At 39.8% G+C, this 22,806-nt stretch overlaps 1 protein-coding gene across 3 annotated transcripts in view; it reads right to left on the bottom strand.

The window, feature by feature from the left end:
- The window catches only part of WDFY3 (WD repeat and FYVE domain containing 3), a 284,323-nt gene that overhangs the window by 167,166 nt on the left and 94,351 nt on the right, over positions 1-22,806 (bottom strand). For all 3 annotated transcript variants that reach the window (XM_074993680.1, XM_074993682.1, XM_074993681.1), the window contains 4 exons: positions 20,586-20,709; positions 8,182-8,291; positions 5,367-5,528; positions 1,682-1,874 (listed from right to left, as the gene is read on the bottom strand). In XM_074993680.1, the coding sequence (XP_074849781.1) occupies positions 1,682-1,874; positions 5,367-5,528; positions 8,182-8,291; positions 20,586-20,709 (589 nt within the window). The remainder of the gene's footprint in view (positions 1-1,681; positions 1,875-5,366; positions 5,529-8,181; positions 8,292-20,585; positions 20,710-22,806) is intronic.

Here is a 22,806-nt window from a genome sequence, read left to right as displayed (position 1 = left end):
GCAGTCCAGTAGCACTTTAAAGACTAACAAAATAATTTACTAGGTGATGAGCTTTTGTGGGACAGACCCACTTCTTCAGATCACAGCCGTACCAGAACAGTTCTGGTATGGCTATGATCTGAAGAAGTGGGTCTGTCCCACGAAAGCTCATCACCTAGTACATTATTTTATTAGTCTTTAAAGTGCTACTGGACTGTTTTTTTTTATTTTAATAGTATATAAACAAGCACGGCTATCTCTGTTACTAGACAATATTTAAAGGAACACTGAACTTGAAATCTAATCACTTGCAGCAGTGACTTCAGGAGATGTCTAAACTCTAGTCCTATTCACTCTCCCCTTCCTACCTCCTCCACCCCTCACTTTTTTATATTTAAAAAACAGGTAAATATTTTTCTTCCTCCTGTTTCTGAATGAAAGACCTAAATGACAGACTCTCTCTAGGGAAAAATATGAAAATGCAGTAAACACCATACAATGTAAGCACACAAAGTAGAACAACCTATTTTTCACTTGAACCCCCGTTACTCATAATACTCTTGGGTAATTTCAGAGAGAAACATGCCTGTCAATGAAGACTTTTAAAAATATTTATCAGCTCCATGTAGTATTTATCAAAACTGTCAAACTGTCTAGAGAGGCAGCTCTCTATGTAGAATCAAAATCTAATACTCAGAATGTTCAATGCTGAGCAAGGTGATAAAAACCATTACACACTTACTCCCAGCAGCTAATTCCAGAAAGGGCCCAGCGTAAAATTCATTTATTTGCACATGATATTTTAAGATAATGAAAATAAAACAAAGATTAAAATTGCTATTCTAGATTGAAATGTCACAACAAATTAATTATAAAATATCTTCCTTCCTCCAGGATGCTGAAACACCACAGTCAACTATTTTAGTGACTCTAGAATAGCGGTCTCATACTCCAGGCCATGGGCCACCTTCGTCCTGAGTGAGTCTCCAATCTAGCCCGTGAAGTATTTTGAAAAAGTTATTTAGTCAGGCTCAAACGGCTGCTGGCCTGGGAGAGGGGGTGGGCAGAACACACAGCACTGAGGAATACATCTCACTGGTTCCAACGTGTTATGTTGAGCTATTCTGATGGATTTCTAGGGACTTTATTTAACAATAGACTGCCTGTACACACATCTGAAAATAAGCAGCAGCTAGCTTGCCTGCCCTCACATCGGGTTACTGTTATATCGAAAGGCAGGGGAGAAATAAGAACCACTCTTCAGAAACTACTGCCATCAGCACAAGTTATATTAGTCACCAATAACTTGCTCTTATTACTTTTCAATGCAAACAATTAGTACAACTACAACACATTTTTTATGCAAATACATAGAAGTGCGTGAGATACCATCTTCACTAACATGTTCCACTCCATGAAAACACTTGAGAAAATATGTTCTGCAACATGAAACTCAAGTGTGGAAAAAACTGACAACACTCTGGAAACTGGTTTATCTATAAGAACCTTTCTAGTCTTATTACAGAACGATTCCGATGACATTATTTTAACCTTAAATCTACATGTATACAAATACACCCAAATATTCCTAACTACATTAGGGTTTTTTTTTTTTTACTTTACATATAGAAAATCCATGATGAAGGGAGTCATACCGAAACTGGAACAAACACTAAAAACAACACTTGTATAAGATACACACCATGAATGTATTTCACTACATTGACACTAAGGCCATAACGTGATATGGTCATTAGTACTTCCCCAGCACTCTTTCTCCAAGGCAGATTATAGGGAGGGCACCATGAGGTTATTGCACTGAATAAAAGCTGGAGATCATCCTTCTGAGCCAATTCTTCTGCCGGGGACACAAAACTGCACAATTTTACTAGGATCTGAAACAATAAAGTATTCAAACAATTAAAACTACGTAAGAATAGTTAAATATTTAACAGCAGAACTCTGTTCACTGATATTTTTAAACAAATAGCTCACAAAAAAGATCATTCAATTGGACTTGAACTGTTATATCCTTGATCACACTGCTTCCTGAATAGCCCTGGATTACCTTAATCCATGTTAAGTAAACTGAAATTTAGGTCTTTAAAAGTTCATGGTTATTCCACCTCTCAGGACCATTGAAAAGTAATAAATAGGGCTATACTAGCAGATGATTTTAAGTGTTTTATGCTGTAACATGGGTATCAGGGTTTGAGTCCTAAGGATGTTCTATTGACTTACTGTCTACCAGAGACTAGAATGGTTACCTCCTTTAATTCAAGAAAGAGGCTTTTAAGACTGGACAAGAGGGTGATTGGCCAGCATCCAAGAGTCCAGGCTAACTCTTCACTGAAGACACACCCGTGTTTAAACGCATCTTGTAAAATGGAGCCATGAGTTGGCTGACACCTAGATACTGCAACAATACAATTGTTGAATGACAGCATCATCTAGCTTTAACACAGTGGTCATGAGATCTCGGGCCACTCCAGAAACAAATCAAATAGGTATGATGTGCAAAGAGCACATTTTGCTTAGAGCAGGGGTGGTGAACACTTGGCCCATGGTCCAGGCTCTCCTCTGTAGAATCTGGCCTGGGGTGGGCTAGAGGGGCTACGGGCAGAAACCAGTTCGGGGCTCCAATGCTGGTCACTGCTGTTCTCCCAGCTGGATTCTGGCCAACCACAACAGCAGAGGGAGGTGAGGGCATAGAGCCAGGTGTGTCCAGGGCTGCTGAAAGATAAGTGCACCCCTCCTTGCACAGACCCCAGGCCCTGAGACAGCTCCTGAGCCTCAGTCCCATCCAGATCCCCACTCCCACCTTCTTCTTGCCCTGTCCCTTCCAGACCCCACATTCCACCCTGACCCCCTCCTCCCAGACCCCACACACCTCCTTCCACCCAGGCTCCCTACCAATACCCTGCTTCTGCTCTCCACCCCTTGCTGACCACTCTCTTCCAGACTCCACATCCCAAATCCTCGTACACTCCTCCTCTCACCTAGATGCAGAAATCTATCTGCTCCTCTACAGCCCCCCACACCCACCATTCCCAGCCCTTCTCCAGCCCCCGGGTCAGAGTGAAAGAAACTAGACAAAAGAAATGTACTCAGAAAAAGCAGTCTTAAGACAAGTTAAGGTACATACTTTTTTGGGAGGAAGAATAAACCTAATTTAAACTAACATACTGCTTGTTAATAAGTAAAGAGTACCACACTCAATGAAGCTTCGCTTGCTGCTAATTATGATCACTTGAAAGTGAAACAGGAATTTCTCGGAATTTTCAGGCTACGTGAATCTGAGAAAAAGATTCATTTTGTCAAACAAACTCTCCAAATTACAAGGTGCTAAACTCATGGGTATTATGTCCACTGCTCAAACAAAGATAGGCCCTGACAGAGTTCTGTTACATATGAGTTTTTAATAACCCAATCTACCACCAACTTAAAGAATCAGAACAGTCTGTTACCAAAGAGAATGAAGTTATTCTGTCAACACACAGAAAACACCTGAGACACTGATCACAGTGGCTTATTGTATCTCAAATATATTTATGTATAGCCAAACTGACAAACGGCTAACATCCACTAGGAAGATGAAGCCTCATAAAAAAATCTTTCATAAGATATGGTGACAATCAAAGGTGCATTAATGTTATTTCAGCTCTTTCAAACAGGAGGCTGGGCGTTCCTTTACAAAATAGGCAATACAATCATTCTGTCCATTTTATCTTCTGTAACAAGGTACAGAAACCCTGCTTCTTTTCAGTTGCTCTGTATTATTCAAAGTATCATTTATGAAAACAAAAACCCAAAACACTGATATTCCAGGAACATTTGTTCATTAATGTGACAACACAACGTTTTTAATTACTCAGATAATTACTCAAATTTGTCTCCAATACAAATTTACCACATTGATTGTATCTAGTCAGATACTTAAACCCATAAGTGACTTAATCCTAAATGGTACTGTGCACCTAAAGCAATTGAGGAAGCACACCTCCTGGCATAAGAGAACATTTGAGCTAGCATGAATAAACAATTATATGGCAGTTGATATTTCAGCGTCTGATATTAACTAACATACAATCCCTTTTAAGCTAAAAAATATGTTGTCTACTCTCTTCCTTCCACTGAAAAACAGTAAAGAAAATTGCACGAGCTACATAAATTGCAGTGGTAACGTCTTTATTCATTCATTCATTCATTCAGTTAGGCTGTGTCTACATTAGCACAAATCTTCGAAATGGCCATTTTGAAGATTACTAATGAGGGGCTGAAATGCACATTCAGTGCCTCATTAGCATGCCACCGGCTGCGGCTCTTCGAAATTGCAGTTTTTCGCTGCCATGCGGCTCATCCAAACAGGGATCCTTTTCAAAAGGATCCCGGGAACTTTGAAATCTCCTATCAGCAGGAATAAGGGCATTTAGAAGTTCCCGCGGTCCTTTCGAAAAGGACCTGTCTGGACGAGCCGCGCGGCAGCAAAAAGCAGCAATTTCGAAGAGCCGCAGCCTGCGGCATGCTAATGAGACACTGAATATGCATTTCAGCGCCTCATTAGTAATCTTCAAAATGGCCATTTGCATGGCCATTTCAAAGATTTGATTCCGTGTAGACGTAGCCTCAGAGTGCTAAAGTTACATCCAAGCCAAACACACAAACTAAACTGCAGTAACTGAACTGATTCATTCTGTTCTGCTGCAAAGGTCCTTAAAATTAACTCATTCCAGAAAGCTGTAATAGTGAATTTCCCTTTCTTGCCACAGGAAGGTGATTTATTTCCCTGATTAGAAAAAATGTGACATGTATTTAAGTAGTTTAATAGATTAACAGGAGTGCTGCTAATTTTTACTGTACTTATTCAAAGAATGTGATGATTAAAATCCTAGAAGAAGCCAGAGTTGGAAGTCTGCATGTTATCCCTCCTACCCAGCCCACTACAAACGCTATACTCATTTGTGAGCACAAAATATTTTCTGATGGAAAAATAGAACTCAGCCTCAACTCTTCTAATTCGGAAATTTATTTTGCTTTTCTCTGTCAAGAAATAGAGAAAAACAAAAAAATCAGTGAGTGAAGTTACTGGCCCTGAGAGATCAACAGCAATTTCTGAAGACATCTGAAAGAGCCTCCCCTTTCCATTTTTAACATCCCTCCCACTTTTAAAGAGAAAAATGCCTGTCTACTTATTCAATACCTCTATCTGTGGTGTCCCACGTGTCAGCCACTAGTCACATGCAGCTATTTGGTCAACTGAGTGTGGTTAGTTGGTGTGAACAATAAATAATATTTTCAGAAAAATGTGGTTATCTACAGAAGTAGCCACTATAGTGGTCACTGCTTAAGAACTGGTTAAACACCAGGGATCTATATTATCTTCTTACCTGTACAAAGACTTTCTGTAGTAATGTTCGGCGTTCTGCTAGAGGTAGCTCATTCTGCGCTCCTCCAACTACCTCAGGCACATGTGGAAGGTCAAAAAACAGATATAGACATTTAACAAGGGTGGAAGGCACCGACATGGTAGTCATGCAGTCCACTGTTTTCTGGAAAGAGAAAAGCCAGCAACATTTCACCACATGGTAACAACGAGGTTTTTTAAAAAATACAATCTATTTTTCTTTTAAATTCAAGATATTATGCATTCTGTGAAAGAATAATTTAATTATCCCAATAATTGCCTTTAATGGAACTCACATTAGATAGAAACTTGCATAAAACATTAAACTTTTCCTTCATACAAATGTAACTACCCAAGCTGCAGATTTGACAAATCATGCGTTCAACATTCATGGCAAGGAAGGGTATCCGTTAATTGTTGTTATGACAATAGTACCTGAATGCTTCAATTATGATTAGAGTCATTGCACTATATAGAATAAAAACACAGCAGAGAGACCCAATCCCTACCACCAGACAAGACAGCAATGCAATGAACAGGAAGAGGGAATGGAGGACAAAAACAACATTGATGAAAGTATTATTTAAATCAGTGTAGCAATTATGAACTATGGCATTTTTCAAAACAATGGAATGTTAACTCCTTCAAGCCCTCAATCTAGACCAGCAGTGTTTAACATGTGGCCGCAGGCCAGAATCCGGCCCACAGAGCCTTTTCATCTGGGCCACAGAGCTGGCAGCAGTGCCATCTTGAAAGCCAGCCAGGCAGCTATGAGCAGCGTGTAGATCTGTAAGGAGCCGTTTGCAGCTCCGGATGCTGCCGCCACTCACTCCTCCTTCGGTTCCCTGCCCTGCCACATTAAATGAGTAGAACTCAATTTAATTGGTTTAACGGCTGGCAGGGTGGCGGGAAGGATCTGGCTATTAAACCAATGAAATTGAGTCCTCTTATTTCAGTGGGGCAGGGCAGAGAGCAGCACGCTATACATGGGAGAAGAGAGTAGAAGGGCTGAGGGGAGCCACAGTGAGGAGGAGATGGCTGCTCCGCAAAGGCAGCATGTTGACCTCTTGTGTGAAGTAAGTTAATCCTGGGTTTGGGCCTGTGAGAAGTTAAGCCTGGAGGGGCGGGGGGAAGGGGTTTGAAGCTATTTTGTATTCAGCCCCTGGAATATATAAAAAATTGGCATGTGGCCCATGATGAAAAAAGACTGACCACCCCGATCTAGACCTCCGCAGCTGGATATTTCTTGCAGTCATCAAAGACGTGTGAATGGACTACAAGGAGAAGGTATTGGCTTTATGCTATTTCATGCATGCCGAACAGCATGGAAGAAAATGTGAAAACATTTGGAGCAGGGTGGACACGTTCAGAGGTGGAGTCTTGTATTATTATATTACTAAAGCAGCTGAGATGATTTTGCAAGATATGTGAATACATAATCAGGGAACAGATGGAAGACAGAACTGTCCAGTGTGTCAGAAGGGCAGGCATCAGAGCCTCAGACAGCTCACTGTTGTCCTTGGCTTCACTATCTCTTTACACAAAGTGGCCTCCATGAATGATATACCATTTATTCCCAAATTTTTAGTCTTGTAAGATGATCCAAGTCGCCTGCTAAGACAACCCTTTGGGACAAAATCAAATTCCACATGTGCTGCAGGAATCAGCATATACAAAACAGATAGCCTTTAAGTATCCTAACAGAATCAACAAATGTAATGGCCATACATAACTGAAAAGTATGGAATAGAGAATAAGAATAACTGACAAGGACAGCTGGTGAAGGCACCATCCACACTTCAAAGATTAACACCAATTACAGGTATATTAAGCTCTTAGTAAGCACAAGAAGTTCACTATACTGTTGTTCATTGGGCTTACCTATAGAGTGAGTTAGTGCATGGCAAGCTGGAGTGTAAATTCACAGAAAATTAGTATGCCATGCACCAACCAGCTGCAGCAGCACGGTCCATATGCACTAGAAATTCCATAGTGCTTTCTGACTACTTGCATGTGAAAGAAGGAGATTAAACGTGTGTGGAAATAGAATCAGAAGAACGGTTCTTTCAAAAACAGGGACTGTTTTCTAAGAAACCCCATCTACATGGCTGTTTTTGCTTCCAAAAGGCTCTTCCAGAAGCGAGATCACACAAGAATATGCAAATGAAGCATGGGATACATATATCCAGACCTCATTTGCATTTCTAATCTTGCTCATTTGCATTCCACTTTCGAAAGGACAATGTAGTGTAGACTTAGCCTAATAGAAAATAAGTTTAATTCAAAAATGATGTATGAAACGAAAATGGTACTTTGCAGTTATTTGTATCTTTAACCAGGTTCCCAAAGAGAACATCACCAATATCTGGTGACAAGAGCTTTTTTGGGTTTTGTTTCTGAAGCAGAGCACACTGAGTTATTTTAGTTTTAAAATGATTTTAAGTTGTACAAATCACTTTCTAGACTCAAATTCTCAAAAGCAACATTTACAGTATTCTTTACCTAAACAGTATTTAACGGTGATCAAGGTAAAGACAACATTTCAGCCCCAGAAGACTTTTTTTACTCCAACTTCAATCATAACTACAGCATTACTACAGAGACGTTACAATAAAATTAAGCCTCAAAATAGGAAGGAGATGTAAAAGACTTTATGACCTGTAAGGTTTGAAATTAGAATACTGTGAAATGTTCCCATGGCACCATTTCACGTGCTATTTAATAAGGAATGCTGCACACCTAAAAACATTATTGTGGTATTCATGCCTTAGTTTTCCTTACAATAAAGAAGAACTAACCTGTCCAGATGAAGCTAGTAAATTAATTGTAGTGAGCAGCATCCAGCCTCTACTGGCTTCTTCACTCTGATTGATCTCCAAGAACTGGACTATGGCACGACTTGCAGCCTCTGTTGGGGAAAGGGGTTGGATAAGAGAGTAAAAGAGCAAGGCCAACTATGTAAAAATATGCAGCAGTCAAACTGGACCTTCCCTGTCCAGCACCACACACAATTTAAGTTAAACTCCGAATTCTCCTATGAGTTCATTTGAGAGCATAGTGGTAATCTGATTTCACTCAGTAACTGCTATTGGGTATGGAATGTACTGGATGAGATACCCCAAAAATGCACTATGAAACCAATCAAATATTTTCATCCTCTGGACAGACAATAAAAGTGATAAAAGACCAAAAAAAAAAAAGTTACATGTGGGTGAACACCTTGTGCAAAGCAAACTTAATATCTGACCTATCAGTCAGCATAATCTTCAGAGGAAATCTGCTTAACACTTAAGACAGACAAGCCAAGGAGCTTAAAGTCATAATTTTTCAAGATAATAAAAATCCTGGGCTTCAAGACACTAGATTTATTACAATCTATAACCCACTAACAACCCCTTCCCAACACAGATGCTTTGCTTCCCCCCTTCTCCTTTTCTTACCTATGGTTATTTTAAAAGAATAAAATCTATTAATCTCTATGTTCATTAAAATTTGTTACTATCCTCCCACTCATTGGTTATTATGGGTGGCTTTTCAGTGTGGATAAATTTTTGATTTTATCATTTTTCAAAAGAGGGGGATTTCTCCAGGGACGGAAGGAAGAAATGAGCTCTTCCAGAACATATTCCCTGGGCTCATCAGAATGTGAGAGTAGGGAAAAGATTACATAGTTGCATAAGGTTTATTGTTTTCATTGTTTGGGAGTTTGTAAATCATGTCTAAGCTGGTTACTTGTTCCTTTTGTTCTCTCCTGCAACCAAGAACCTGACCCAGGGAAAAATCTCTGCTCGAGTTTATGGTTTTCAACACCAAGCCACTTACAAAGCTTGCAAAGATAGTCTTGTTTTAATAGAAGTGCTTTTTGTATGTTATCAAGTACTATTTGATTCTTTGTGTCCTACAGGGGCTCAAAACTGTGTGTCTGGCTGCAGACACTTTACCAGAGAGCTCAAAGCTCCCTGCACAATTTTGTGAGGGTGCTCTTGGTTAATTTTTTTTTTTTAACTATTATTATTTCGAACTCCTTAGAAAAAGGAGGTTGGGAGATTCACCCTCAGAGAACGGATTCCAAGTGATTTCTTTCCTGGATAGGCGATTTTGTTCACTTTGTGGTGGCAACTAGTGGTTGATTACAGGGAAAACTGAAATCAGGAGAACTTTTTTGTCTCTGGGAACTGCAAAGACAGGTTCTAGAAGCTTTTTATTTGGTTAGCTGGACCCCACTACCCGCACTTGAAGTGCCAGGGTGGGGAATCAGTATAACACCATCTCGAATAAAGAGACTAAGAAACTATAACTAACAAGAACAACGAGTAATAAAATAAGCATGTCACTGCATATAGTATTCGCCTTAATAAAATGGTAAACTTCAACATGTAATAAGGGCATCATAAACAAAGATATAAACACTTTTCACTTGGATAGTCTATTTAGTCTCATAAAACACTCTCTCCAAGACTGACACTCTGCTGTCAACTTTTTCCACATATAGTGCACAGAGAAGCCATCTTTCCTGAAAATCTGACAAACTCAGATAAATATCCACCTCTCAATTAAAATAAATGAGAAGCCGTGGTGAGTTTAAAAGGTAATAGAAGAATTAAGTGCACACATTTATTCTGCTAATGCACTCTATTTCTATACAGACACTAGTGGAAGCACTTCTTGCGTTGACTGAGAGAATAACCTAAAGAATAGGTTAAAAGGTAAAGTGATTGAAAGCCTGATGTTATACTCTTCAATTCTGTTCCCCGTAGGGTCAATCCTCATTCTATTAGTTAAAGTAGCCTGAAGGTCCTCTCAATCCCTCAAAACTGTACACCCAAAGCCAGCAGAGAAAACGCATGGGGAAAATTAGGCTAACAGTTCTAGAACATAAAACGCAGATTTCAGAGCAACTGGTCTTGCATTTGAAAGTTATGGTATCAAACCACTGAACAGTTGCATCATTTGAGACATCTGTTGTATTTGAAGTTTAGGGCAAATTTTTCAGACGTACCAAAGTGACTTTAAATCCCATTTACAAAAGTGATTTGAGGAATCTAAGTGATTCAGGTACTTTTGAAAATTTTATTTTTAGTAATGACAATGAGAAATGTGGTGTTTGCCTAGAGACACTCTCCACGTGAATTTTGAGACTGCAGGCTTACATCAGTAACTCGGAATCCTTACACAATATTTTTACACCCCCAAATAAAAATAAAAATAAAACAAAACAAATGAAATGCCCAAGAGGAAACATGGAAGGTTGCTTGTGAGAAAACAAGCAACTGTGATTTATGTGTTTAGTCATCTGAGCAACTTTAACACTACACTTGATCTTAGCCAAAAGGCCGAGAAGTGATGAAACAAAACATCCAAGGTAAATACAAAGCAATCAAAAAGCATTAAAAAGCATAGACAGCCATGAGAATGCTCAAAACAAAAGTGTATAAAAAGGAAATAAAAACAAAAAGATGCACACAAGCAGCACATGATGTTATACTTCTGTTGTAGCCTTTTATCTTTGACCATGAAATCACTCCTCTGATCAACTCAAACATAATAATGATAGTATCTGCTATCATTGAGAATCCTGTGGAGTTTCACAATCCTTGACTTCTCAACCAGCTGAAAGAAGCCTGACCTATATTACTAACAGAGAAACCTAAGGATTAGTTACGGGCAGGGCCGAAAAATGCATTTCTTCAGGGTAGGTGGAAAAATGCCCTGGGCCACTGTCATTATCATGCCTAAAATCTAAGCTTTCACTTACAACAGAATTAAGTCTTAATTTGCAACAAAGTTCAACTGGTAAGAATGACATCTACGCAGAAAAAGTGAAAAGGAATGTAAGATTTACTTTTTTCTTTGTTCATGATAAGAAACCTGAAGAAAAGCTTTGTCTAAGCTCAAAAGCTGGCCTCTCTCACCAACAGATACTCGTTCAAAAACAAAAAACAAAAAACCAAAAACCAAAAAAACAGAAAAAACAAAAAACCAAAATGGTATTACCTCATCTTTCTAAATAAAACAATAGCAGATACAGTGTCAAGGTAGACATCCAAAGCATTGCTTTCAGAGAGGCAGGCACCACTGTAGGTTAGTTTCATCAGAAACAAAGTCCAGTGGCACCTTAAAGACTACACAATTTTATTATGAAATAAGCTCCCATTGCTGTCGTGATTTTAAGGTGGAAAATTACTTATTGTAAGGAGAGAAACGTTTCCCTGTTCAGACCCATTGGACTGTGTCAAATTTGCATCTGAATTTCAGCTCAGCAGTTTCCCATTTCAGTCTGCAGCATTTCATTTTTTTTTTTTGCTTGAGAATGGCAATTTAAGTCTGAAATTTGTGTCCAGGGCAGTTAAAACGTTCTCCCACTCGTTCTCCATTGCTGAAGCCTGATTTGATTCTATTTACTCTGTTGTACAGACACAGTCCAGTTTATCCAATGTACATGGCAGAGGGAGTCTTACGTAACACTCACAGATTCCTTGTTTTTTAATCAAAAGCACTGATATTGTTTGTGTGCAAGGCACTGATGAAGTGAGGAAATGGCAGTATATGTGAAAGAAATGAAGTTTAAAAAACTAAAGAAACCTTGAATGAACCAAACTGCACCACAGAATCTCTAGGGATAGTAATTCCTTACATTAAGACGACGACTATAACAGTGGGGATATATTACCAATGGCCTAACCAGGCTGGTGACAGTGACTGTGAAATGCTAAGGGAGATAAGAGTCTATAAAAATAAACTCAGTAGTAATGTGAGATTTAAACTATCCCCAGGTAAACTGGGTGCACATCTCCTCAGTAAGGGATGCAGACATACCATTTCTTGACACCTTAAACAACAGCTTCTTGGACCAGCTGGCTCCCAACAAGCAGACAGGCAATTTTTGGTTTACTCCTAATTGGAGCATAGGATCTGGCCCAAAAGGTGAATATAACTGGACCATTTGGAACCAGTGACCACAGTATAATAAAATTCTACATCTCTGTGGCAGAAAAAACACCACAGCAGCCCATTAATGTGGCATTTTATTTCAGAAATGGGAACTAAACAAAAACAAGAAGGTTAAATAGACGTTTACAACATAGTGTCAAAAATAAATTACTGCATGAAATGTTAGAGACACCATAACAGACATTCAACTTAAATGTACACCCCAAATGAAAAAAAACAGAGAACCAAAAAAGTAACACCGTGGCTTACCAACCAAGTTAATAGAAGCAGTGAGACATAAAAAGGTATCCTTTTAAAAGTGGAAGTTAAACACTAGTGAAGAAAATATGCATTGGAGAAAGTTCAGGAAAGGGCAACAAAAATGATTAGAGGTATGGAACGACTGCCATGTGAAGACAGATTAATAAAATTGGGAATTCTCCTTGCCAGAAGATGTCATGAACGCCAAGACCATAATGACGTTTAAGGAAGAAGGAAAAAAAAAGAAAAAGAAAAAACAACTAGATAAATTCATGGAGGTTAGGCCCATCAATGGTTATTAACCAGGATGGGCAGAGATGATGTCCCTAGCTTCTGTTTGTCAGAAACTAGGACTTGGTGACGGGATGAATCGCCTGTTCTGTTCAGAACCTCTGGAGCACTTGGCATTGGTCATTGTCAGAAGACCGTTACAGAGCTAGACCAACCTTCGGCCTGACCCAGGATAGCCATTGTTATGAACATCTACCATTTTGATAAACCTTCCCTTCAAGAGTTTTATCTCCCAAAGTGGATGTAATGTATGATAATTAGTCAATTTAGGGTTTCAGAGTATTTGTTAGGAGCAATAGCTTTTGGGGGAAATCCTACATTTGGTTAAGAAGTGTCTGTTTGGAACACCTCAAAGGAGTAGAATATTAGAAAAAGATTGAGGGGAAAAGTCAGTAGGCAAATGATATGGTCATTGACATCTAATAAATGTATACAAATATAAAATTTATCATATGCTTGTGTAATCAAACATGTACAAAGGGATGTACGTACCCACTCACTATAACAAGGGCCTAATTATAAACAGAGTTAGGAAGTTTATTCAGCTAAGGCCATGTCTACACGTGCCCCAAACTTCGAAATGTCCATGCAATAAGTGGAAGGGTCCTCCCACTTAGAGCCTGAAGTTATGTGGTCACTGCCTGAGCAAGCACGGTCAACCTGTACCTCCCTGCCCCCCAGTACAGCCAGGGCCTGAGAGAGAGCCCTGGGACTTCTGAGGAACAGACTGTTAACTGTCCTTACACTCAGCAGACTGCTGTTTGCAATGCCCCTGTGCCACAGGTTAAAAGAGAACACATAGCCCCGATCTCTGATTTTTCCTTATTCTTCTCTTTTTAAGCAGTCGCTGTTTAATAAATTGTATTCATTTTGAATTGTATGTAGTGATCAGTGGCTCAGGAAAGCATCCAATGTGAAGAGAGCACCCTGGAGTGAGGACACCCTAAGTGACTACAAGGTTGGGGATTCAGCCCCAGGAAACCTGGGCCCACCCTTGTTGGGATTTCAAGAACTCTGCTACTCAGGAGAGTGGAAGGGGAGCCGTCAGGGTCAGGGACGCCATTGGGTAAAGGAAGTGCAAGCGGGGACTCAGATCCTTTCACTGGTCCATTTCACCAGTGCAGAAGCCAGAAAAGTTTCCCACAACAGCGGGACCATTCTCACACTTACACAAGCTCTACAAATCATACGTGTGAGTCAGAGCTCAGCTATCGCTTTGAACCTTCGTCCTCTCTAATTCTAAGAATGTTATGGAATTTAACAGGGACATTAGAGTACATATTAAATTGCCTCTGCACCCAAGTATTGTTCTAGTGACTGAGAATATCTAAGATAAGTTTCATAACATTAAATGACATTAGTGTAGTGAAAATGTTATCAGGCAAAAGAGACAGCAGATGATGATCTTTAAGACTGCTAAATAAAAGGCTCAAGATAGTCAAAACCACTTCTTCATGATCTTCCTAATTTCATGTCGTGGTGCGTTAAATCCAGGGGTATTTGAGCTTAACAATAGGTACTTTTAAAAAAATTAATTCCTATTTAACTATATTAAACTAATGGGATGTAAGACACAGGAGTTGACACATTAAAAGAGGAACTTTAAGAAAAGATACTGCAACTGACGACCATCCTATGCATTGATTAGGGTATAGTTTTGGGTTAAAGCTAGTTGAGTACTCCACTCATAATAACTGCATGATAAACTGTCAAAAATTAGTGAGTAGCATACAAAATTATACATCACAAAACCACCTATCAAATCTACATAGTATGTACTTAGTGCTCTTTCATTATAGTCGTACTTTATATTGTACTATTTATAGATTCTGTAATTTATTTTACAAAAATCAACAGCTTTACTGTTGCTATGAATTATGTAATAAGCAAATTCATAATTTTCACTGCACTAAACTTTTAGGGTATCCCTCACTACATACAGTTTTTCAAATGAAAATTTAAAAGCCTTCCAAAAATTACAGTACAAATCACAACCAAAGGAAGGTTTCATATTTCCATCAGGTATCCTTTCTATTCATCACTTCCTATGTTACTTTGGACAAGTCCCTTGAGGTCTGGGACTCATTTTCCTGTTCTGTAGAATGAAGATAATGTTGTTTTATTCTTTTTTAAAAAGCTGGTTTAGCTATACAGATGAAAAATGTTCTATAAAATGTATTTTTATTATAAATGGCTGAGATTTTCATAGGAACAAGGAAGGGTATGAGATATTTTGGTGGACACCTACAAGAGAAAAATGACCATTTCAGTAGTAAAACTAGTAAGAAAACTGATTTCTGAAGTTTATTAAATGGCATCTGCAAATGCACTTACCTGCTTTCCACAGCAAAATGGGATGCTAAGAGGAATCAGACAAAAGCAATGGTTTCTGAAGCTACTGCTTTTCTAAAAGGTTCTACATCTTTCAGTTGCTCAACTTTCATGACTGCGGTGCTGCCTTTCTGTGTATGGAGACAGCTCCAGTGCCTATGACCTTGCTTACAGTTAGGTCCAAAATGCAGAGGCTGAAAGTCAGATCTCACTCATCAATTTTGTAGCCAGGATTCAGAACTTGACAGGCAGATGTGAAACTCTCCAATTCAAGCTGCTGCATGCATCAGTGCAAGCAGCAGGAGGAATGGAGAATTTAGCAGGGGCAAATGGTAGGGGGCAGAGAAGGGAAAAAGAGGAAGGAAGAGATGTCTGAAAAAGGAAGCTCTGAGAGGAGTATGGTAGAACACACACCAACTGTCGCAGAAGTCGGGACACTGAAAATGTAACAAACTACACAAACCTATATATTTGTCAATACACTACATATAGGTGTGTGTCATTCAGATATATCAGTATAAAAAACCCATAATACAACAAGGTTTCTCACTAAGATGTAGATCAAGATTTGGCTGCTGAGTGAAAGGAGACATTAAACTTGTAACCTTTTAAAAACACCACTTTACAGGACTGGAGAGGAAAAAAAGACTATTGAGCTAACCAAGAGGAGGCCATGGGAATCCTCCTATCAAAACCCATAGGCCACAAAGAAAACTTCAAAAAATACAAAGACTGCCAGCAGACTCCAGATTTTGCAAAATTCTGATGGTGTGGGGAAAATACTCTGGCAACAGGAGGCAGAGCCAGCCAGGAAAAATCACACATGATGAATAGTGACCACAAAAGTAAACCCATTCAAAAAAAAGGAGCTTTCTATCAAAGAAATGGGTATTGGCCAGACGTCCCAGTGGTAACATTGCTGAAGATATATATATCAGAATGGAGAAATAGCACAGACGCAAACTGAGCCTGGAACAAAAACAAGAACTATTCGTACTCCACTAGAGTAGTAGCTCAAGCAACAGCAAAATCGATCCAGTCTAAAATTACTGCATTGGGAGGAACATGCACGTCTCCTCAAAAGATAGCACAGTGGATTCATCTTCTGGGATTTCAACACAGGTTGTTTTTTGTTTTTTTTTTGGGGGGTGGGGGGGGAGATAAATTTTTCCAGATTTCATTGAAGGTGAAGGTCAAAGAAGAGTGAAGAACACAGAATACACACATGGAAGCCTGCACCAAGGACTTTACTAATAAGTAAGTGGGAAGTTCCAATTTTGTAAACATGACAGAACATTAGCAATCTTCTGCCTGAAGCTACTGGTGAACAAATCCAAACTGGCAAGTCTTACTTGACCCAAGAATGGTGAGAAAGAGATATAAAAGAACACTGAAATTACTCTATTTAAATAAATCGTCTGACACAAAGAGAAAGATTTATTTTCATCTGCATTTAGGGATCTAAAAAAGTTTCAGAAGCACACACAAATCAATCAACTAACTTGTAGATCTAATATTTTTAATTACTATATATTTTTACGCTTCCGGCAGAAGTGTCAAGTCATTGGCAAGACTCCAAGGAGATACATTTATATGGCTTAAAAAAAAAAAAATCCACCCCCACTCCTGGATCTGGAAAGGAATTTGTTTTGATTTACAGAGTACATACATGGAAAGTAAGGAGAAAAGGGGTCACAGCAGTTCTTCACAAAACAATTCTGAACCTAACACAGAGGTAGTCATGTTATTCTGTATTCCAACAAAAAGAAAAAAAAAACAGCAGAAATTTAGCACTTTAAAGACTAACAAAATGATTTATTCAGTGATGAGCATTTGTGGGACAGACCCACTTTATCAGATCAATCTTATTTCCAATACAGACTGACATTTATAAGTATCAACATTTATAAGTACAGAAGACCAAAATACATAAGAATTGCAATAAAAGCTGACAAATCAAATACATAGGCCTGAAGGGGGGGTGGGGTGGGGGGGATGTTAACTGTCCTGCCAGAGATAATTACGAGCATCAAAGGAAGGGAAGCAGTGCTTGCAATGCATGAGGTAATAGATGTCTGTTCATACCAAGAGTTAGTGCGTCAAATTTGAATATGAATTCCAGTTCACAAAATTTCTCACTCTAATCTGTGGGCCATTCTGTTAAAGACCTGAGAATTTGTGTCCTAGAGCAAGAAGAATTTAAAAATAGATTAGAGCGAGAAATTTGTGAACTGGAAGTTATATTCAAATTTGACACATTAATACATGGTATGAACAGAGACATCAATTACCTCATGCATTACAAAGACTGCTTCCCTTCCTTTGATGCTCTTAATTATCTTAGGCAGGACAATTAACATCCCCCCAACCCTCCTCCTCCTCCTTCAGTCCTATGTATTTGATTTGTCAGATTTTATTGCAATTTTTTTTTTCTTTTTTAGTCCTCTGTACTTATGTCAGTCTGTATTGGAAATGAGATTGATCTGATGAAGTGGGCCTGTGACACAAAAGTTCATTGCCGAATAAATCACTGTTATTCTTTAAAGTGTTACATTTCTGCTGTTTTAATTCTGAACCTATTCACTACTTAATTGCAGCAAACAATAATAAAGGAGTAAGGTAAATTTGAACTCAGTGTAGCTAGAAGGGTTTTGAGTGTGAATGTAAATGGGAAAGCAGCATTGCACAATGGATCGTGATTAATAAAAAGAAAGAAAAATATATAGCCTCCCCTGCTCACTTCAACATTGTAACAAATGAGTTAGGAATCCAGTGTCTATGGACAACAAATACTGGCAAATGACCATGAAGACTAATAAGGGAGAATACACAATGGACTGCTTTTAGAGGCATTCCTAAATTTGCAAACTAACTCTCTAGACAAAATTTTAATCATCGTAAATATACATTCAAAGTGTAAACACGAGGGGAGGAGATTACTTCTAAAAACCTCAACTACAATTCAGTTTCTCTAGATTTAAACTAACATTAAACAACAGCATTTTATTATTGTAGTTAATGCTGGCAGAGCTTACGTGTATTGTCTGTAGTTACATACAGGCTGAACCTCTCTAGTCCGCCACTTTCTGATTCGGCATGATTTTAGTTAGCCGGATGACCACTTTGCATGGAAGTGGCCAAGTTTCCCATGGTCCCATAAAGGCACCAGTCCTGGCTCTCAATGTTCTGTGCTTTTATTTCGCTCTAATTTACCACCAAGTGTTTTCCAAGAGACGAAGAAGCCATGTTGGTAATGCTTCTTGACAGTATTGGCTTCCAGACTGGTACAGTGAAGTCTTCTAATATTAAGACTTCATTGTTTGTATTCACTGTAATATAGCAACTTTCACTTCTACTCGTGATGCATTTTTTGTTTTTTCCCCACTTATATGCAACATTCAATTATTAGTGTAGATCAGTGTTAGTTTGCTTATGCAACAGAGTATTCAGTATTGACTATGAAAAGTCAACATTTAATATTGAATATATTATTTACAAACCAAGCAGAATACAAATAAGCCAACTTCCATTTGTACTCACCATTGTTCTGACCTTTCATAAGCAGACACACACTTCATGGTGCCAGGGATAAATTTGGTTAGATAAAGCAATAACATACATAGCTATAAGGAAAATCTTTCTATCTAAACTAAATTTCCCTTGCTGAAGATTAATTCTTGCTCTGCTTTCAGTGGCCAAAATGAGTAACAGATCACCACCCTCTTATGACAGCCCTTAATGTATCTGAAGACTTATGTCACCACTTCTTTTCTAGAGACTAAACATGGCCTTTTTTAGCATACTTCATAGGCAGGCTTTCTAAACCTTTTACTGTTTTCACTGATCTCTTTGGGACTCTCTAATTTGTGCACATTTTTTAAATACAGACCTTTAGAATCTTCCTGGACACTCATTTTCATAAAGGCAAAATTTTGCCAAAGCAGCGTTTGAATAGTACAGCAGTTGCATCTATTCCTTTCACAGATATAGACATTTGGGCTACGTCTACACTAGCACACTACATCAAAGTAGCCTATTTCGACATAAGAACATCGAAATAGGCTACTTAGATGCGTATCATCTACACGTCCTCCAGGGCTGGTGCCATCAACGTTCAACGTCGAAGTAGCGACAGAGAACGTCAAAAGGAGCCGCCCCAGAAGCAAATGCAGAGTGTCCACACACACACACACACACGCAAACACTCCCCATCGAAATAAGGGGCCAGCAAAGCCCCAAGCCGGTCCCTTAAAGGGCTCCTCCCAGACACATTCAGCCTGCACAGCACGAGATCCACAGAGCCAACAACCGGTTGCAGACCCCATGCTCACAGCATGGACCCCCAGCTGCAGCAGCCAGAAGCCCTGGACTAAGGGCTGCTGCGTGTGGCGACAACAGAGCCCTGCAGGGGCTGGACAGAGCGTCTCAAAACCCCTCAGCTGATGGCTGCCATGGAGGACCCCGCTATTTCGACGTAGTGGGACACGGATCATCTACACATGCCCTACTTGGACGCTGAACATCGAAGTAGGGCGCTATTCCCATCTTCGGTAGGAATAGCGATTTCTACGTCTCACCACCTAAACATCGATTTCAATGTCGAAATAGTGCACAGTGCGTGTAATGCGATGCATACTATTTCGACATTGTGCCAGCTACTTTGAAGTAATTGGCTAGTGTAGACGCACCCTTGGAGTAGAATACCATAACTCAGTTTATCTGAGAAACAGAAGGAAACTGCAGCTTGTCCACCTCTCAGCACCCCACTCCATACACAGAGCAGAGCAAAAGAGCATCTACTGACAGCACTCTGCAATCTGAATGGTCTCCTGGTTCACCACCAGATCCAAACTGATATACTGTTCCTCATCCTTAAAACATTTAATGAACAAGATCTTGACTTTCTGTGATACTACTTCTCCCTCCCTATCACCAGAAATACAACTGGGCCATGGCAGACAACACATTGTCATGCTATCAGAAGACAGAAGTAGAGCATTCTCTGCCGATAGTCAACAACTTGGCAACTGTTAACGAGAAGCATACGAAGAGCTCAACCCTTGCCATATTCATGATACAACACAAGACTCACCAGCAAGCACAGACATTTATCAAACAGAGCAGGAGAGCACAGCAGCATAATTCTAGGTATGAGGATTTGTCTCACTTTGGAATTAACTTGCTATTACCTTGTGACATTAACTTTAGAAGTGCTTTTAGAAATGCACATACCTACAAGTAAACCAGAAAAAATACATTGTTATCCCCCCCCAAATAATTATTTCATTTTATAAGCATCCATTCAGCTGTCATAGAAGAGAACCCAGTGACTTCCCTAGAACTCACAATACACACCTCATAAGGCCCAATCTGTCACCCCATGCATTACCTGTGGACTTATTTGATGCTCTCCGTCGAATTTCAGTCACCGTCAATCGTGACACTTGTGTAGTAAATTGCAGGAGGTCGGAGAATTTTTCTGTCATTGTACTTGGAGGAGCATTTCCAAATACCTAAAAACAAGAGAAAACAGATTTTGTAATGTGGTAATATTTGTTGTAGTTTTCTTACTTGTAATCCAGTATCTTTTAGCACAAAACTGTACAGAAGTTTCTGAATTCAACTCATTGTGCCAGATGAGAATGTGAAAAATCCCTTTGTACCAGTGAATAGAAAGACCCATTTGTCATCTTATGCAGAGTCTAAATCTCTACCTTTTTCAGGGTAAGGCTGTACTCCTTATGGTTGCAAAATTAGTTTTCTATCTGTGAGTGAAGCCAATGCAGTGTTGTCTTCCTGAGTCTGCTCCACTGTCTAACACTGCTCAGCACTTCCACCGTGATCCAGTTTTTTAACTTGCCAACACACTTTTCTGTTTCTTTATTGTTGTTCAGATCTCTGGGCAGCAATAAAACAGAAGTACTCAAACTCAAGTATCATGTTAGCTGCATGATGTGCAACTTTGGGAAAAGGCAAGCACTATGTTTATTTATGAGAAAGAAGGAACCAAAAAAACACAAGGTAGAAAAGAAGAGGGAGATCTCTTTTCTTTGCAGCAGCCAGGAGATCTGAGAGAGGAGAAAATAGGTATTCTCCACACTTGGAGCAATTTGTAAAGTCTGCAAAACTAGAAATATCAACATTTTTCAGCTCCGATGCCTAGAATTAGACACTTATGGACTCATTACTCCAAGTTGCTCAGCACCCACGTCTCCTTCTGACACTAATGATAACTACAGGCACACTGACTTACTTGCACTCCGAGTGGAGCACAGGTCATCTACAAGTCTCTTCCACTTCACTCTGTCTTGAGACGAAATTTGTAGCTGACTCCAAGAGTACTCCAGTTGCTGTCCTTCAATCTCTGACCTTCTCCACACTGTCCGAAGTCTTCCTCTTGAGTTTTCCTAGCAAGTTTCACGTCAGAGCTTGACAGACTATGCTGGATGAGAGTTTTCTGAAAGTGTGGCCAAGCCATCCCCTCTTTATTCTCTTGATTTGAACATTAAGTGGCTCTTGTTCCGCTCTGTTCACAAGCTCCTCGTTTGTGACAAAGTCTTGCCATTTGATGCAAAGGATGTACCCTCAGGCATCTGTTTATGAATGTCCGTAGCTTGTGATTTGCAGGCTTTTTAGTATGCCAGGTCTTGTTTCCACACAAGAACACAGTCTCCACATTTGCGTGGAAGATCCGCAGTTTCTTCTTCGCAGATATTATTTGTGAAGTCCATATAGGACAGAGAGTTTGAATGCAGCTGTTGCTTTCCCTATCCGGGCATTCATATCCTTGCCTGTTCCTCTATCTCTGCCCATAATACTCTCCAAGCAGGTGAACTACTCCACGAAAATCAAACTATTACATCTAAATGTAGACATCCGAATAAAGGTGCTCTGATTTTCCCCCAGCTACGTGTTCAGCATTTTTGGAAAAGACGTTTTATTTGTATGTCCAAAACAAGGGTTATTTATCTGGGTACAGGAGTTCTTTCAGATTGACTCTTCATATTTATATTCTTGAGGCACAGAAAGAGAAGTTACTCACCGTAGTAACAGTGGTTCTTCGAGATGTGTGCCCGTGGGTTCTCCACGTTAGGTGTCGGGCTTGCCCCAGCGCCACAGGTCGGATCTTCCAAGCAGTTTCTGCCGGACTGCACATGCGCCGGTGAGTGCCGCTCCCTTGCGCGCTCCCAGCCACGTGCGCGATCTGGTCCCCGCCAGTTCCTTGACCAACCACCTCGGATGCTCCTGCAAAACACTAAACAGAGATCCGAAGCGGGGAGGATGAGCGGGTGGTGGAGCACCCATGGGGACACATCTTGAAGAACCACCATTACTACGGTGAGTAACTTCTCTTTCTTCTTCGAGTGTCCCCGTGGGTGCTCCACGTTAGGTGACTACCCAGCAGTAACCCAAAATAGGAGGTGGGTAATCGGATCATGTGCAGCTTGTCCCCGAGAGGACCGCTGTCGAGAGCTGGGTATCCTCGTGGAATACCCTGTGAAGGGCGTAGTGCTTGGCGAAGGTGTCATAGGATGACCAGGTCGCCGCTCTGCAAATGTCTTTTAGCGCAACGCCCTTGAAAAAGGCTGTTGATGCCGCCACCGCCCTAG

The sequence above is a fragment of the Carettochelys insculpta genome, chromosome 4 (assembly GCF_033958435.1).
Source record: "Carettochelys insculpta isolate YL-2023 chromosome 4, ASM3395843v1, whole genome shotgun sequence".
Lineage (NCBI taxonomy): Eukaryota > Metazoa > Chordata > Testudines > Carettochelyidae > Carettochelys > Carettochelys insculpta.
Note: the sequence above shows the minus strand (reverse complement) of the source record. Positions and strands in the feature narration are given on the sequence as shown.